Source organism: Poecilia formosa, unplaced genomic scaffold (genome assembly GCF_000485575.1).
Source record: "Poecilia formosa unplaced genomic scaffold, Poecilia_formosa-5.1.2 Scaffold49, whole genome shotgun sequence".
Classification (NCBI taxonomy): domain Eukaryota; kingdom Metazoa; phylum Chordata; class Actinopteri; order Cyprinodontiformes; family Poeciliidae; genus Poecilia; species Poecilia formosa.
Window position 1 is genome coordinate 814,964 of NW_006799988.1, and position 15,775 is coordinate 830,738.

At 41.6% G+C, this 15,775-nt stretch overlaps 1 protein-coding gene across 2 annotated transcripts; it reads left to right on the forward strand.

The window, feature by feature from the left end:
* Positions 1-18: 18 nt before the first annotated feature.
* xrn1 (5'-3' exoribonuclease 1) lies at positions 19-15,718 on the forward strand. 2 transcript variants are annotated; one of them, XM_007552508.2, is made up of 39 exons: positions 20-285; positions 1,690-1,922; positions 2,186-2,283; positions 2,461-2,570; positions 2,648-2,758; positions 2,856-2,941; positions 3,034-3,121; positions 3,556-3,724; positions 3,947-4,014; positions 4,439-4,576; positions 4,705-4,889; positions 6,241-6,330; positions 6,613-6,769; positions 7,989-8,108; positions 8,196-8,365; positions 8,480-8,597; positions 8,805-8,900; positions 9,010-9,113; positions 9,245-9,379; positions 9,462-9,624; positions 9,952-10,065; positions 10,358-10,456; positions 10,543-10,658; positions 10,748-10,894; positions 11,161-11,250; positions 11,405-11,540; positions 11,635-11,691; positions 11,770-11,902; positions 11,978-12,047; positions 12,621-12,813; positions 12,910-12,984; positions 13,062-13,145; positions 13,252-13,296; positions 14,044-14,124; positions 14,215-14,352; positions 14,811-14,946; positions 15,029-15,192; positions 15,286-15,399; positions 15,492-15,718. In XM_007552508.2, exons 1-39 carry the CDS (start codon positions 211-213, stop codon positions 15,654-15,656), a joined length of 4,671 nt encoding a protein of 1,556 aa, XP_007552570.2. In that variant the 5' UTR covers positions 20-210; the 3' UTR covers positions 15,657-15,718. The 2 variants fall into 2 exon arrangements, with proteins under 2 accessions (XP_007552572.1, XP_007552570.2); XM_007552510.2 differs by lacking the exons at positions 6,241-6,330; positions 6,613-6,769; positions 7,989-8,108; ... (23 more) ...; positions 15,286-15,399; positions 15,492-15,718 and having other exon boundaries at positions 19-285; positions 4,705-4,893.
* The last annotated feature ends 57 nt before the right edge of the window (positions 15,719-15,775 follow it).

Consider the following 15,775-nt stretch of genomic DNA (forward strand, 5'->3'; position numbering starts at 1 on the left):
ACTTTCGTTTCCCGAGCACAGTCGGAATAGTTTAGCTGTCGGACTACGGACAACAAGCTAGTTAGCGGCCGTTGGAAACAAAACAGAGCGAGTTTTACTGATTCTTTATCAAACCTTCACTCTGTTTGGTCGGGTTCGTGGTTAAACGGCTCGTTTCCAGTTTCGACTGTTTGCCGTGCTCATACAAAAGCTCAAAGTCTGCTAGTAAAGATGGGGGTGCCGAAATTTTACCGCTGGATTTCTGAACGCTATCCTTGCCTCAGTGAAGTTGTCAAAGAACACAAGGTAGGAAAGCTTTTAGCTGTTTGCAGCGGCCCGAAACTTTTTAATCCACGTAGCTCCTCTGTGTTTTCTTTATCATTAAACGGCTCTTATTTCTCCAAACAATCCATAGTTTATGCATTATCTAAACACATTACAGACACAAGGTCATTAGCCACATTCCTTCACTAATTGTGAGCTGGTTTGGTAATGTCCTCGCACGGTTTGACTTAATATTAAAATTAATATTTTTAAAACTTGTAATTCGGATGTTAGTTGAGCAAGACGGTTCCAAACAACAACTCAGTCATTTGACGTGTCTGACCGTAGTATCGCGATAGCAGCGGGCAACATAAAGTGGCAAAGGGCAAAACATAATAATAGCTTTAGGGTTTTGCTTAAATACTGCGCTGTGCTGCATTTGTGTAAACACAACTACTTGTTTGAGCTCACATTTCGTGGTAACGTGGGGTTACTTAAATCGCTCCACATCAGTGACTCAGCGCAGTATTTCAGTTTTTCTACTGTCGTTTCATCAGTGTTGTTCTTATTGCATCAGATAGTCTTCTATAAGTAAAAATGAAAAACCTTGACAGCTTTATTTTATACTTTAAAACATTACCCGCTAATCTTGATGATAGTTATGGATTTTGACTGGTGATCCTTGAAGAAAAACATCTACTGTAAAATAAATTAAATAGTTAGAAAGTGGACACAGTCTGAAAAGTAACACACACCCACTTATAACCATAGAAAGATGTGCAAAAATCACTTAAATTGTTTTATTGTTCCATTGAATTTTCCCCCCCAAAAAGGTCAATGTTAAATCCAGTCTAAGTTAAAATTCCAGTAGTGTTCAATAGACTGAAAATATAAAACTATACAGAAAGCCTCCGATGGTTGACTTGTCTTCCTCAACATTTCAGTCTTTGTGGATTTCTATAAGAATAAATGGAGATTTTTTTCCTTTTTTTATTGATTGGCATTCCCCTGTTGAATAATTGTGAGTCCTCGACCATCTTTCTTTAAATTGCTGCTGTAGATATAAGCAAGTTTAGATCAATTATACTTAAATTGCATGTTCTCTTGCCTTTGCAGTATGGAAAAGTGACTAAGAGAAATTGGCCTGTTTAGGTTAGGAGTATATTCACATCCAACATAAATACAATGGTATACATTACTGCTTTAAAATTCCTAGACATTTTTGATCAACTTGTAAAAAAAACAACTAAAGTACCAATTCCAAACATATATAATTTATCCTTTAAAAGACAAGTACTGAAAAAGCTGGATTTTTCTAAAAATTTTCAGTATGATATCATGTCACCGGCAATAAAATACATATTCATGCAACTTACTTTGACAGTGTTTTTTTTTTTTTTTTTTAATCCATGAGCTACTGACTTAATATTTTCTTTCTACCTGCAGATTCCAGAATTTGACAACCTTTATCTGGACATGAATGGCATCATCCACCAGTGCTCTCACCCAAATGACGAAGACGTCCATTTTCGCATCTCCGAGGAGAAGATCTTTGCGGACATTTTCCACTACCTGGAGGTACTGTTTCGGATCATCAAGCCACGCAAGGTCTTCTTCATGGCTGTGGACGGTGTGGCACCAAGGGCAAAGATGAACCAGCAGAGAGGACGCAGATTCAGGTAGAAACGGACGAGGTCAATGCATGTAATCTGTATATTTTTGTTGTTTTTCTCGTTTGTTTGTTGTTGTTTTTTTTGTTTGTATTTTTTATTTTGATACAAATATAGATTATTCTCAGTTTATCTCATCTGAATAAGAAGAAACTACAGTTGCCTAAATAGAACAATTACCGCTTGTACTTTAAAGGTTAAATCCATCAAAGTACAAGCAGAGACTCAGCCTGTTATTGTTAGTCTGACTACTCTTTTTCTTTTGCGTCCAGGTCCGCCAAAGAAGCAGAGGAGAAGATTAAAAAGGCTCTGGATAAAGGAGAGGTTCTTCCAACAGAAGCTCGCTTCGACTCCAACTGTATCACTCCTGGTAGGTTTGGGCTAAAGCTCTTCTCACTGTGAACATTACTTATTTAAAAAAATCAAAAGTCATTTTCTGACTCATTGTCTTAATTTTGACTTTTTTTTAGACTTTTGTCATGTGTGATTCTTACCAATCTCCCGTGGCCGAACAATTTTCACTGTTTTTCTTCTAAACTTCTTCCAGGCACCGATTTTATGGCGAGACTACAGGAACAGCTCAAGTACTTTGTCCACAACAAGGTGTCTACAGACAAGCTGTGGCAAAACGTCAAAGTCTTCTTGTCGGGTCACGAGGTTCGTTTTGACTGCTGCTGAAATGTAAGGCTTAGCAATGGCTCGAGTTGACGTCGATGTTTCTGTTTTTTTTCTAGACACCGGGTGAAGGAGAACATAAGATCATGGAGTTTATCCGTTCCGAGAACGCCAAACCGAATCATGATCCCAACACCCGACACTGCCTGTATGGCCTGGATGCTGACCTGGTACGCTTTGAGTTGGTGTAAAAGCGAGGATGTACATTGCCTCTCAAACTCTTTTGAAGCTCATCTTGTCCCCTTTTTTTTTTCTTTTTCTTTGTAGATCATGTTGGGCTTAACCAGTCATGAGCATAATTTCTCCCTGCTCAGAGAGGAAGTCCGCTTTGGAGGAAAAAAATCCCAGAAAAGGTTCTTTTTTTTCTCCTTTCTGTATTGGTTTTCTGTTCTTTTGGGCTGTTGTGATCGAGTGTTTTAAGCCCAGCTCGTTTCTTCTCTTCCAGAATAACGGCTCCAGAGGAGACGACTTTCCACCTGCTGCATCTGTCTCTGATGAGGGAGTACATCGACTACGAGTTCTCAGAGCTGAAGGTGTGGCACACTTAAACACAAAGCTATCCAAATGGTACATTTACATGAAAAGTGACCACAAGTAATGTTTTCTTTAAATTTCATGTGATAGATTAACACAAAGTAGAAAGGAGATGGATAATTAGTTTTCAAATATATTCATTTCTTTATGTAGACATTTATTTTATGTTTATTTTTTGTGCATTTTCCATTGGGAAATAGCTCGTGTTCAGTCAGGTTGGATGGAGAGTGACTTTCTAATCTTGACTTTGACTGGGCCATTTTATCACATGATTATGCTTTGACACGTTTCAATTTTTTGAGAGATGATTGAAGTGTGAAAAATGTTCCAAGGCTACAAATAGTGCTGCATGCAGAGGAAGATCTATTCATCTATTGAAGTACACTCTATACTCGTTGTAATCTATGCTCTTGTGTCTGTGACTGTTTTTCAGCGTCATCTGGGTTCTGATTATGATCTGGAGCGAATAATAGACGACTGGATATTAATGGGGTTCCTCGTAGGAAACGATTTCATCCCTCACCTCCCTCATCTTCACATTAATCTTGATGCTTTGCCGCTGCTGTACAAAACTTACGTCAGCGTACTGCCCAGCTTGGGGGGTGAGGCACTAACACACAAACATGCACACCCACATAGTTATATTACATCATACATGTTTGACTGCATGTGTCTGTCCAGTTCATATGTGTGTAGCTTTAATTTCTGTCTGTTCTGTTCTGTTCTGTTCACACCGACCTCAGAATGTAGCAAGATGCTTTCTTTATCTCGTAGGTCATGATGACTGTTCATTGATTAAAACAGAAATCTCTTCATAACTGCAGGTTACCTGAATGAGAACGGCTACTTAAACCTCAGAAATTTTGAGAAATACCTGGAGAAACTTTCTGAGGTAAGACAGTCGTCAAAAAGTTGCCTTTAGTTCCTTTTTTTTTTTTTTTCTTCCTCATATCTTTATTTTTTCCTCCTTCCTTCCTTAAGTCCTACCCTTCTTGCGTCCTTGTGTCCTTCCTTCCTTCCTTCCTCCCTTCCTCCCTCATATCTTTAAATTTTTTGTGCCCTTACTTTGTTGCATATTTGTGTCTTTCTTAACGTCCTTCCATCGTGTTTTCATTCCATCCTTGCTTTGTCCTAGCTTCCTACCGTCCTTCCTTGTTTCCTTCCCCCCTCAATTATTCCTTCATTTTTGCTTCTGTCCTTCCTTCATTCTATTCCTCCTCCCTTTCTTTACATGTCCTTTTTTCTCTTTTTATTCATGAAAAATGTGAAGGAATCTTGAGTAATCTTTTTCCCATCGCTCCTCTGAATCCTCCTAGTTTGACCGGGAACACTTTAGCGAAGTGTTTGTAGACTTGAAGTGGTTCGAGAGTAAAGTCGGCAACAAATATCTGAACGAGTCGGCCGGTCTGGCAGCCGAGCAGGAAGCGGCGATCCAAGCCGGGAGAAAGACGGAGGTAGGAAAGCAAATACCTGAACGATATTTCAATTTAAAGAAACTGCCATGTTTGATTCTTAGCTTGAGTAATTTTGAAAATTGTTCTTTTAATATTCACTCCAAATTGTCGTTTCTAATAAATTAAAGGACTCTTCTATTCATCTCACCACCTTGACCTCATCGGAAAAAGTGACTGAACAAGAAAAAGACGACGTGGCAGATGATGATGATGATGAGGAGGAGGAGGAGGAAGATGAGATGTTTGAAACAGAGTTCAGACAATACAAACGGACATACTATATGACCAAGATGGGCGTGGATGTGGTGTCTGAGTGAGTGTCATTCAAATAATTCACCATTTAATAGTTGGCGAGGACGATTTTTCTTTTTAGAAACATACGTCCATCTCTGTGCGTTTGTTCTAATATATGATAGTTATGTTTCACGCTTCTAAGAATGGACTGGTTTTAGCTTTCAGTTTATTTCCCTTCAGGAGCTTGTTGGTTGTAGCTAAATTACAGAGCGGCTTGTCTTGTGTAGGTGTCTCCAAACACACCTGCTATTGTTTTTTGTTCTTTTTTGTTTTTGTTTTTTTTATGCTGGCTCAGCAGCACAAAGTGCCAGAGGGTTGAGCAGAGTGAAAATATGTATCAGAGGTGGCAGCATTTGATAACTGCATCCAGTCACATGACCGACTCTAATGTTTTGGAGGAAAGGTTGTGCAACCAGTTTAAACAGATTCTTCTGGAAACTATGAAGCTGGGATTTGATGCAAAAGAATAGAGTTTAAAAATAAGAATTTGGGCAAATTATTGAGTTTCAAGATTTTTATTTTTATTTTTTTTTAGTTTCTCATGACAAAAACGTACAAATTGAACTTTGTGCCATTTCACTACTTGCTTGTGAATTAGACCTTCTTACTCCAGGGTTTTAGTTCAGTGTGGTTTAGATGCTAAATAGCATTAAAGAATTATTTATTGTCGAATACATCAGGCTTTTTTAGATTATTTTAAAGCTCTAAGGCTCATCAATCAGATCTAAACTCATGGTGTCCATACATCCTTAATAAGTCTTAAATGTATGTATACAAAATTAAGGCCTTCAGATATCTTGAATTTATTTTTAAAATTAATTAAAGACATTTTACTGTCTTGAATTTAGACCTGTGATTAATATGTTGATCGCAGGTCTTAAATTCTGTTAATAATGGTCCTAAAGAAGTCTTAAAAAGTCTTAAATTTTAAGTTGTACTGAAAAAAATAGTCCAAGCTAATTCTGAATTGAAAGCCACTTTCATCATTGTGCTTTTTCACGATTTGTGGAATAGACCGGTAATAAAACCCAAACACAACAGCTTCCTGTGTGGCAGCTTCCTTTTAAATGGAGCAAAGAGCTCTGCGTTTCCTCTTATTGACAAAATAAATTACGAGGCGCTATTTAAGCACAGGCAGTTCAGTGACACCATGAACATCGGTGGCTGTCAGCAGTTCTTCTTTGTTCAGATTATTCTTGCCCACCTGAACGTGGAAAAATCTCAATGTCGGCTGCGTGCCACCTTAAACTAGCGCAGCATGTCATCTGTGACTGGCACAGGTGGACCTGAGCGACAAACCCAACGTCAATCACTGATCACTTCACCAGTTTTCATCTTTTGATTTGCGTTTTGATTCCACTTATTTGCAGTGAATTTCTCGCCAAGCAAGCCAAGTGCTACGTGGAAGGCATCCAGTGGATTCTTCACTACTACTACCATGGTGTTCAGTCGTGGAGCTGGTGAGTGCATCTCCCATATTTTTTTTTTTGAAATTTTATTTCGAACATGATACATATATAAAAAGTAATATAGTACACAATAACAAAAGTGAATAGAAAAGAAGAAAAGAAAAAAAAAAGAACAAAAAAAAAAAAAAGAAGCGAGGGTTGCTACAGCAACTACTCGCTCTTTGGTATTTCTAACCCAGGTTTGAGTTTCACTGACATCCCATCGCCTTTTGGAAACGGATCTCACTTTCATTTTGGAATCGAGCTTTAAATAACACGTGCACACCTCTGCAGGTACTACCCTTTCCACTACGCCCCGTTTCTGTCGGACATCCGAAACATATCAGAGTTGAAGCTGACCTTTGACCTCGGGAAACCCTTCATGCCTTTCCAGCAGCTGTTGGCTGTCCTGCCTGCTGCCAGCAAGGAGCTGCTCCCAGAGGGCTACAGGGTAACTCCTCAAACACCAACACACAGTCTGTCGACATGCTCAGAGGCGCACCGTGTGGACGTATGAAGGAACTACACTTATTCACCTTTTTACCCACTGATTGGCTATGGGGCAAGGAGAAATGCAAAGGTTTTCACAGAGTTGGCACAGGGAAACATTAATGAAACCGAAGCGAGACTATAATAATATTTAGAATATAACTGTAACATTTACAACTCAGCTTTCTGAATTAGTCTCAGACGGGCATGTTATAATTAATAAGTCAGATGTTCAGGCGCAAACATTTCCCCCAAAACTTACAGAACACCACACCCATGAAATGCCTCGTGCAATAGTCCTTATAGAGAAGAAAAAAAAAAAGCTCCCTGACGTAAGTTTTCCTTTGAGGTTTTTCACTTTAAAGTTCCTTCACAAGTGTTTCGAAATAACATTGGACCCAAAATAATGCAGCCTTGGTGTTTAAACTGAAACAAGAGAACAGGATGTTGCATCATATTCTCCCCCAGGTCTGGTGCATATTCCACCAAAAATGCTTCTGTCAGCGTGTGGCGATGAATCACAGAGAAATCCTTGTCCTCGTTCTCGTCACGGCTGAAACGCAAAACTTTCTCATGAAGACTATAAATTAAACTTCTTGCTGGAAACTTTGAAGTTTTGCTTAGTGACGGCTCAGCCTTATATTTTATTTTATCTTTTTTTGTCAGGATGGTCTGTGTTCCAAATAATAAGCCCAGTGGATCATATATGAAGAAATATGCGAACAAAACATTTTATTTTATGTTTATTTACTTGTTCATTTATTACCGTTCCACACAGATTATTTTAACATATGTCACACAGTAACGGAGAGAACCGAACTAAAAGTATTGTGGATTTACCGAGGTTTTTGTGTCCTTTGAAGACGTCTCCCATTTGATGGATTTACAGGCTCAGCAGTTAATAACGTTTAAAAAGTATTTTTCATTTTTAAAATTTTTTCTTACTAAAAACCTTTTCATTCATCCACGATACAGATGTTGTTTTTTTTGTGGCTTCCATGTTTGAAGTCTGAACCCTGCAGGAAATGCCTGATGTCCTGCTGGGAAGGGCTTGGAACCCGTCGATAACTGCTTGCAGTTCTAGTGATTTTTTTGTAATTATAGTATAAAAATGGCCAAAAGAAAGTATGGAACAGTAAAGTAGGAAATTCAGATATTAATCTGTCCTTATTATTTATTAGGACTTGATGACCAGTCCAAACTCTCCCATTATCGAATACTATCCTCTTGACTTCAAAACTGACCTCAATGGAAAGCAGCAGGAGTGGGAAGCTGTGGTGCTCATTCCGTTCATAGACGAGGTACACACACACACACACACACACACACACACACACAGAACTTGAGGCCATTAGTCAAACTTATTAACTTGTCTGTCTGTGAAAAAGACGTGCCTTTTAGCAGCTATGGAGCCTTTCAGTTCCAAACTGACGAAGGAGGAGAAGGCCAGGAACCGGCACTCAGAGTGCGCCATGTACTCCTACGACCCAGACACGGACTTCACATACGCCTCCTCCCTGCCGAAGCTCTTCCCAAACATCGTCCATTGTCACGCCAGGTAGATTTACGCATTTTATCCTCGGAGCTTCTGAAAAAGGTCACAGCTGAACACCTTTCAAGGGCATTCAGAAAACTTCTGCTCTGTGACTCTGAGTTTCTTCGGCTGTTCCAGGGAAGTCCAGATCCCCATGGACGCCTGGCATGTGCCGTCAGACCACGTCAGCAAGCGCGTCGACCGCTCCAATTTATACTTCTGCGGTTTCCCCACTCTGCACCACATCAAGCACAAGGTGGGGGAGCCTATTGACGTTTATCACAGTCTAGAGTTACTTCAGCTCAAATTTAGCATTTATCTGAGGTTCCATAAAGAAGGGTTTGTTTCAGTTTCATTCAGCTTTGAGAGAAATATTTAAACTCTGCAAGTATGACATGCTCGATCCAGGTTTTGAATTCTTTTTCTTTTGCATTTCTGACATTTTCTCATTCACTGCCTGTAGTTTTATAAGAAGAAGAGCGGAGTGGTCGTGTTCCAGCAGAGCAGCAGAGGAGAAAACATGATTCTGGACATCCTTCCCAGTCAGGATGGGGAAACGGTGAGCATTTGTTTTTGTAATCCCAAGCTTATCGCTGCTAAGAACAGAAATCCTCTGTTCTTAGCAGTGATCCAACCACTGTTTTTTTTTTCCTTCTCTATATCTGTAGATATGTGATCATGTAGCTGCAGACCTTTTGGGGAAGCCTGTGTTTGTCAACTGGCCCCATCTAGAGGAAGCTCGTGTTATTGCGGTATCAGACGGAGAAACCAAGTGAGAATTTTGACATCCCGAAAATGCATTTTTAGACGCCTCCTCTCCTCAATTGCACTCCTCATTTATCTTTTGGTAAATTTCAAATTCAAATCTGTAAAAGCAACCAAAATTTGCAACCTGTCTTTCAGATTTGCTCTAGAGGAACCTCCTGGAGTCCAACAAGTATACGACAGGCCGTCCAGTCCTCCACCCACTAAAGTGTCTTATCTATCTGACAAAGAGCAGAAGGACTGGGTGAAGGACGTCCAGGGAATCACTGAACAGTAATTTGTGCTTACCAATAAAGCAGAATGATTCTTTTTGTCTGCCTCAGATTAAAGTTTTGTTGTTGTTTTTTTTTCTCAGTTTCTTCAAGAGGAAAGGCATCGCAGTGAACGAGACAACCGTGCTTTTGTACGGTCAGATGCTGACAGGAAGGAAGTACGTCCCTAAAGCCTGTGGAGTGGTGGAGCTGGAGAAACAGTGGGCCAAACAGGTTCTCCCATTCGCCTACCAGACTGTGGTTAAGGTACCTGCATACAAACTCAGTGAAATAACGCGCCAATCAGAACCGAGGGAACAGTTGCAGTTAAAAGTAAACATTTTTTTATCCTACTTGTGCAGGAATTTAGTTCAGACCAAAGTTGTTCAATGGACGATGCTGCAAGGCGTCATATGTTAAACTCCCCACAAATATCTTTTCTAAGAAGTAGAGATATCCTTTTCAGGACTTTTTGCTCTTGATAGCAGTCATTTAGGGTTTGCTGAGGTTTACTCTTTATTCAGTTTTCGAATAGAACATGGACGTCAAATTCATGTAGCCTGTAAATACCGTCAGCTCTCCCCTCATTCTCAGGACATCAAGGCCTTTTACTCGTCTCTGACCTGCTTTAAGAGTTTGGATGAACTTTTCCCTCCATCAACGACAGTCTTCATGGTGGGAAGCCCTTACTATGGTGCCATGGGAGAGGTGAGTCGTCAGCCTCTAAGGGATCGGATCATCGATCTGCCCCAAGTTCTGCTTCGGTATTTGGCCAAAAAAAAACAAAAAAAAAACAAAAAAACAAAGCTAACAGCCTATAAAAATAAACCATAAAATCCAATTACTATTTTTTTCCCCCATTACTTTAGATCTTTGAGGTAAACTGAAGTTCAGCTTGTTTAAATCACAATCTCTCTAATCTCTAAGTTTCTCTTTAATGATGCTAGTTGGGTAGAATCGGTCGCATTAACACCAGCTGCTCTTTAAACTTTTCTTTCAGGTTCAAGACTCTCAAGACGTCATCAAAGACGGTCGGATACGGGTGGTTTTCAGCGTGCCTCACGAGCCGCAGCTGGAGCACTTGATCCAGAATCAGCATGTAAGACCCCGTTCCTGTTGAAGACGTGTCGCTTTAAATCACCGAATGAGCGTCCGTCCTCATTTGTTTGTGTGAATTTTCCCCAGAAATACTCAGTCAAGTACTGCCCAGGCTACGTCCTGGCTTCCCGCCTCGGCGTCAGCAGCTATCTCGTCTCCCGCTTCTCGGGAAGCATCTTCATCGGCCGAGGCTCCAAGAAGAAGTTTGTGTCCGAATGCTCGTTGGTTGGCTTCAAATGCAGATCTTTGTTCTTGTGCTGAGCATGCTTTTACACATCTTCACTGTGTCCAGTCCGTGCGGGGAGCAAAGAGCTAACGTTGGGCTCAACCTGAAGTTCAACAAGAAGAACGAGGAGGTTCCCGGGTACACCAAGAGAACGGAGAAAGAGTGGCTCTACTCTGCTGCCGTGGAGGAGCTGCTTGCTGAATACCTGGACAGGTACAATCTTTCTCTGCTGCTAAGTTTTCTCTAGTCCAAGCTCCTGGCTGCAGGCCTCGATTCTATGGCGCGTTTAGATTGGCTCCACCTATTGGTCGGCTCCATTCTGTGCAGTCATGCCGCATAAAGCATCTGTTTTCATGTCAGATTTATCGGGTTGTAAAAGTTTTTTAAAATTAGCGAGTGCCTGCGAAGGTGAATTGCGTCAAAAAGCGAACAGACATCCATTCTTGATTTCAACATTTCTGTTTTTTCTATCTTCATAGATTTTCAGAAGTTTTCGATGCAGTGTCCAGAAACAGTCACGACGATGTGTTCTACGAAGACGACATCTGGCCGGGAGAGGATCAGAACGGGTGAGGACAAGGAAAACATTCGGACCTGACAAACGAGACATTTAGAGAGTTGAACGTCTCCCTTCTCTGTCCCAAAAAACACTTGGTGCACGGCCACAAATAACATTTCTTTCTTAACTCCCTCATGTTTTCATTATTTGCCTTCCTTTCACAGGGCGGAGAAGGTGGCTGAAATCACCTCGTGGTTGAAGAGTCATCCAGTCAGCTCCACCAGCCGGGCGTCATGCGACCTCCAGGTTCTGGACTCCGCCATTGTGGAGAAGATCGAGGAAGCCGTGGAAAAGACCAAGGTGAGCGTCTCGTCCTGTGATTTGCTCCTTCCGATCGCAAAGCATCGTCTTCGTCCTCGCCGCATCCGTCTCACGGTAACTTCTCCTCCCTCAGGTGAAGAAGAGCACCAAGAAAGTCCGCGTGACGGTCAAGCCTCATCTCCTGTTTCGGGTCAGCGACGCCTCTTGCTGGTTTGTTGTGTCACTGGTTGCTATGTGGTGAATAAAATGCGATGCTGCTTGTGCGTAGCCCCTGGAGCAGCAGCAGGGCGTGGTCCCAGACCCCGACGCCGAGTACCGGCTGTTTGACAGAGTCGTCAACATCAGGGAGAGCTTCACTGTCCCGCTGGGACACAGAGGGACGATCATTGGCATTAAAGGAGGTAGAAACACTCAACTCTGCGTGTAATCTAGTAATAAAGATGTTACTTCAAGAACATCAATCATTGTGTCTTCAGCGGACCGCGAGGCTGAGGTTCTCTACGAGGTTCTGTTTGACGAGGAATTTGCTGGAGGTCTTAACATCAGGTGAGTTGGAGTGCTTTTAGGTTTGGGGGGATTTTTTGTTTCAAAAGATGTTGGTAAAACTAAGAAAAAAAACCAGTTGGTTCAGATCTTTAACATTTTTCTGAGCAGAGATGAAAGGCAGGAGAAAACCAGCTGTAAGAGATCACAAATTCATGAAGTCTATGAATAATGAGTAAATTAAGTCCAACTGCACGAGTATCAGAGTCACACTAAGAAAAAATTGTACAAAATTAAATTAGAAGAAAAAGTTTAAATATTACAAGAATTAAAAAAAAAAAAGTTGTAATATGACTTTATTCTCATAGTTTCTTTTTATTTTCTTAGTGTGGCCCTCATACTCAGTGCCTAGTTTAGTGTAATTTTCCTGTGAAATTAGTGAGGAAACATCATGAAGACCAAGAACTGAATCGCCGTGTTCAGGATTAAAGACGTGGAGGCATTTAAAACAGAACGCGAAGCTCTGAGCGTCTCAATAAGCGCCGTTTAAACTCGCAGCCAGACGTGTTTGCAGTTTCCCAGCAGGCGCTGCTCTGGTCAGATGAGAGCAAAAACTCGTCCCGTCTCTCTGCTCAGGTGCACCTCCCCCCGCGGTTACCGCCTCCCTCCCTGCGCCCTCATCAACCTGTCCCACGGCACCCGGCTGGACCACGGCTCCCACAAACTCACCGCCATCGTCAAACCGCAACCGGCCACCAGCGCCAACTTCAACATGCAGCGCCTGGCGGGCCTCAACCACTCGCCTCGCTCGCCCTTTGTACCCACCCAGGTGAGAGAGGGAACGACTGCAGACGTTATGCGAGATGAAGTAATTCTCGACTTTTTTATTTTTATTTTTTTAACTGCTTCACCTCCTCATCTGCAGCACAACAAGAACGCCGTGGCGCCTCAGGGTAACAAAACCCCATCTAAAGGTCCCAACCAGAAACAACAAGTGAAGGTAAGTACCACATGTTGCTTCATGTACGTCAGCTCGATTAAAACAGTGTAAAGACTTGTGTTTGTGTCTCCATCCAGTCTAAGGAGGAGTACAGCAACGTGTGGCAGTCGCTCCAGAAGACCGGTCCTCCCAGCCAGCCTCCAGCTCACTGGCACAATAATGTTGGTGTCTTTGTTTTTTTTTGTTTGTTTGTTTGTTTTTTTGTTGGAAAAGATGATCAGGTTGTTAGTCTTACTTGTGGTTAATTTTAACTTTTCTGATTTTTAGGAAGCAGCTTTACAACAGGGAAAGAATCAGCGTTCCAGTAAAGCTGTGAGTAAACACAGATGCTTCACAATGAGGCAAAACTTCCTTAAGAAGTTTGTTCGAATTTTGCTTCAAAGTAATTTAATAAACTACAAGAAAATAATCTTTTAATTCACAATGAGCAATAAGCAAAATGATCTGTTGAACGTAAGGAATTTTAATGAAATATACATACAGCGGAAAATGAAAAATTATCTTTGTAATGAAAAGAATTTAGAGTAGCAATGTCTTTTTGAATAGATTTCATGAGCTACTTTCAGGTTAATTCCAGAACTTTGGAATAATGTAGAAAAAACACATTTTAATTGACTGAAAGGTAACAGCAACACATCATGCCCCAATACATTATTCAAACACAGAGAAATGAAGTCATTATAGGTCTGTTGAGTGTTTCCAAAACGGCTCCTAAGGCTTTGGGGCTCGAGTGAACCGCAGTGGGAACCATCCACCCAATCAGAGCTGTTTTCATAACTACCCGTTAACACACTTAAAATATTAATAAATAGCTAATTCGATGAGTGGTGTGCTTAAATTAAATAATATTGAACATCTTTTCGCAATAATTTAATTCGCCAGAATACAGATAAAACTGCTTTGATTTGATGGATAAAATTATATTTAAGCACACAACTGTTCTATTTAGGAGCTTCAGTACCACATACAACGTTACGGGGGGCTGGATTTGGGCCCCCGGACCTGCAGTTTGACTCACACGCTCTATAAGAAGGAAACGCGCTCTGTTTGTTTTTGCAGATTCCAGCCAGTGGCATCAGACTATTAAAGAAAAATGAAGACGTCAACTCCTTCTTCCCTCCAAAGAACACAGCCAATAAGGTTCAAGCAAACACAAACTTCTGCTGACATCTTTATGTTACCATATGTTAAAAAAACAAAAAAAACACTCCTTGTGCTTGGCTCCGACAGGGCACCACTGAGTTTGAGGTTCTCATTGCAAACCTAAAGATCTCCCAGGGCAACCAGCAAACCCCACCGCCTCCTGCCCCTCCAGAGGAACCCAGCAACCAGTCAGACGGCCCGTTGTCCCCCCAGTCCTTCGCCATGGTATGTACAGAAGGTTATGATAAAAATAGTCATACACTGCAAAAACACAAAATCATACCTAGTAATTTAAGTCTAGTTTCCAGTGCAAATATCTTGTTATACTTCAAGTAAGACAAACTAACTTAAAAGTAACTTTTCAGCAAGGTATAGAGGCTTGTTTTAATTAAATAATTCCTTAATAGTGAAGAAAAAGCACATGTTCTATTGGCAGACAAATTAACTTGGAATGTGGGAAAAATGTTCTGCTAGCACTTTTTCATCAATATTAAGGAATTAGTTACTTAAAACAAGCTTCTGTATCTTGCTAAAAAGTTGCTTGTAATTTAGTTTTCTTATTTCAAGATATTTGCATGAGAAACTAGACAAAAAAATAGATGTTAAGATTTTGTTTTTGCAGTGTGCTAAAAAGCCTGAGACTGAGTGAGTTTTTTTTTTTTTTTTTGGGTGGGGTTTTGTAGAAAGGAACCCTGGTTCTGAAGGAGATGCTGAAGATCGACGGCGCTGGAAAAGGAAGTCCAACATCCCAGGAGTCGGCAGACGCTGCTCCCTCTGCTGGCCAGCAGCAGAACAGAAGGCGATCAAGCAAGAAGCTGGGTACGTAGCTGCACGTCTCCATGGCAGCGCGGCGGGGAATCCGCGTTGACGTACTTCTCGCTTGTATGCTTCCTCCCTCCAGCTGCAAAAATAAACAACCCTCCTGGCGAATCCGTCACGCTGGCCCCTCCAGCGCCGGCTGCCTCTGCTCACGCCGCCCTGGGCGGGAAGGTGTCGGAGCTGGCTTGCTTCTGCGTGGGCGTAGGCATGGCCCCGCCCGACTTCAGCTTTATCCGCAACCGACAGGTAACAACCGTCTCACAGCTCCCCTGCCTCAGAGCCGGCCCTCGTTTCACATTGGGATTTAATTTGTTGAGCTTCTCTGTTTGTCCCTCATAGGGTCCGGTAGTGTGTCAGGTGAAGCTGTCCAATGGGTTAATGATTCACGGACCTCAGTGTCAGTCAGAAAACGAAGCTAAGGAGAAAGCTGCCTTCTTTGCCCTCCAAAGACTGGTAAATGCTTCACAATCTACTGAAGAAGATCTCAGACTTCAATGTTTAATACTCTTAACATGCAACATGTCTGACATCATGTTTACACGTAGAACTCTCTGGGCTCTGGGTTGCCCCTCCCTCCTCATCTATATCCCGGGATGGCTCAGATGCATCCGCCGCCGATGGGAGCCATGCCGCCAGTCTTCAGCCAGCAAGGTCAGTGTGTTGCTCTTATCGTCTGCATCAGGGAGCCTCAGTGGTGCTTATGTGTTTAAATGTGAGAGATTCTGATATACTGGAGAAATCCTCACAGCCTCACTTGGGCAAGCTTGGCTAAATTTAGCAATTATTTTTGAAGAAAGAATTACCCATATCCAGTTGTTGCTTTGCCACA

Coding starts and splice junctions, on each gene's coding strand:
- xrn1 (XM_007552508.2), top strand. CDS start 211: ATGGGGGTGCCGAAATTTTACCGCTGGATTTCTGAACGCTATCCTTGC. Junction 3,122..3,555: donor ACGAGTTCTCAGAGCTGAAG/GTGTGGCACACT, acceptor ACTGTTTTTCAG/CGTCATCTGGGTTCTGATTA. Junction 10,457..10,542: donor ACTTGATCCAGAATCAGCAT/GTAAGACCCCGT, acceptor AATTTTCCCCAG/AAATACTCAGTCAAGTACTG.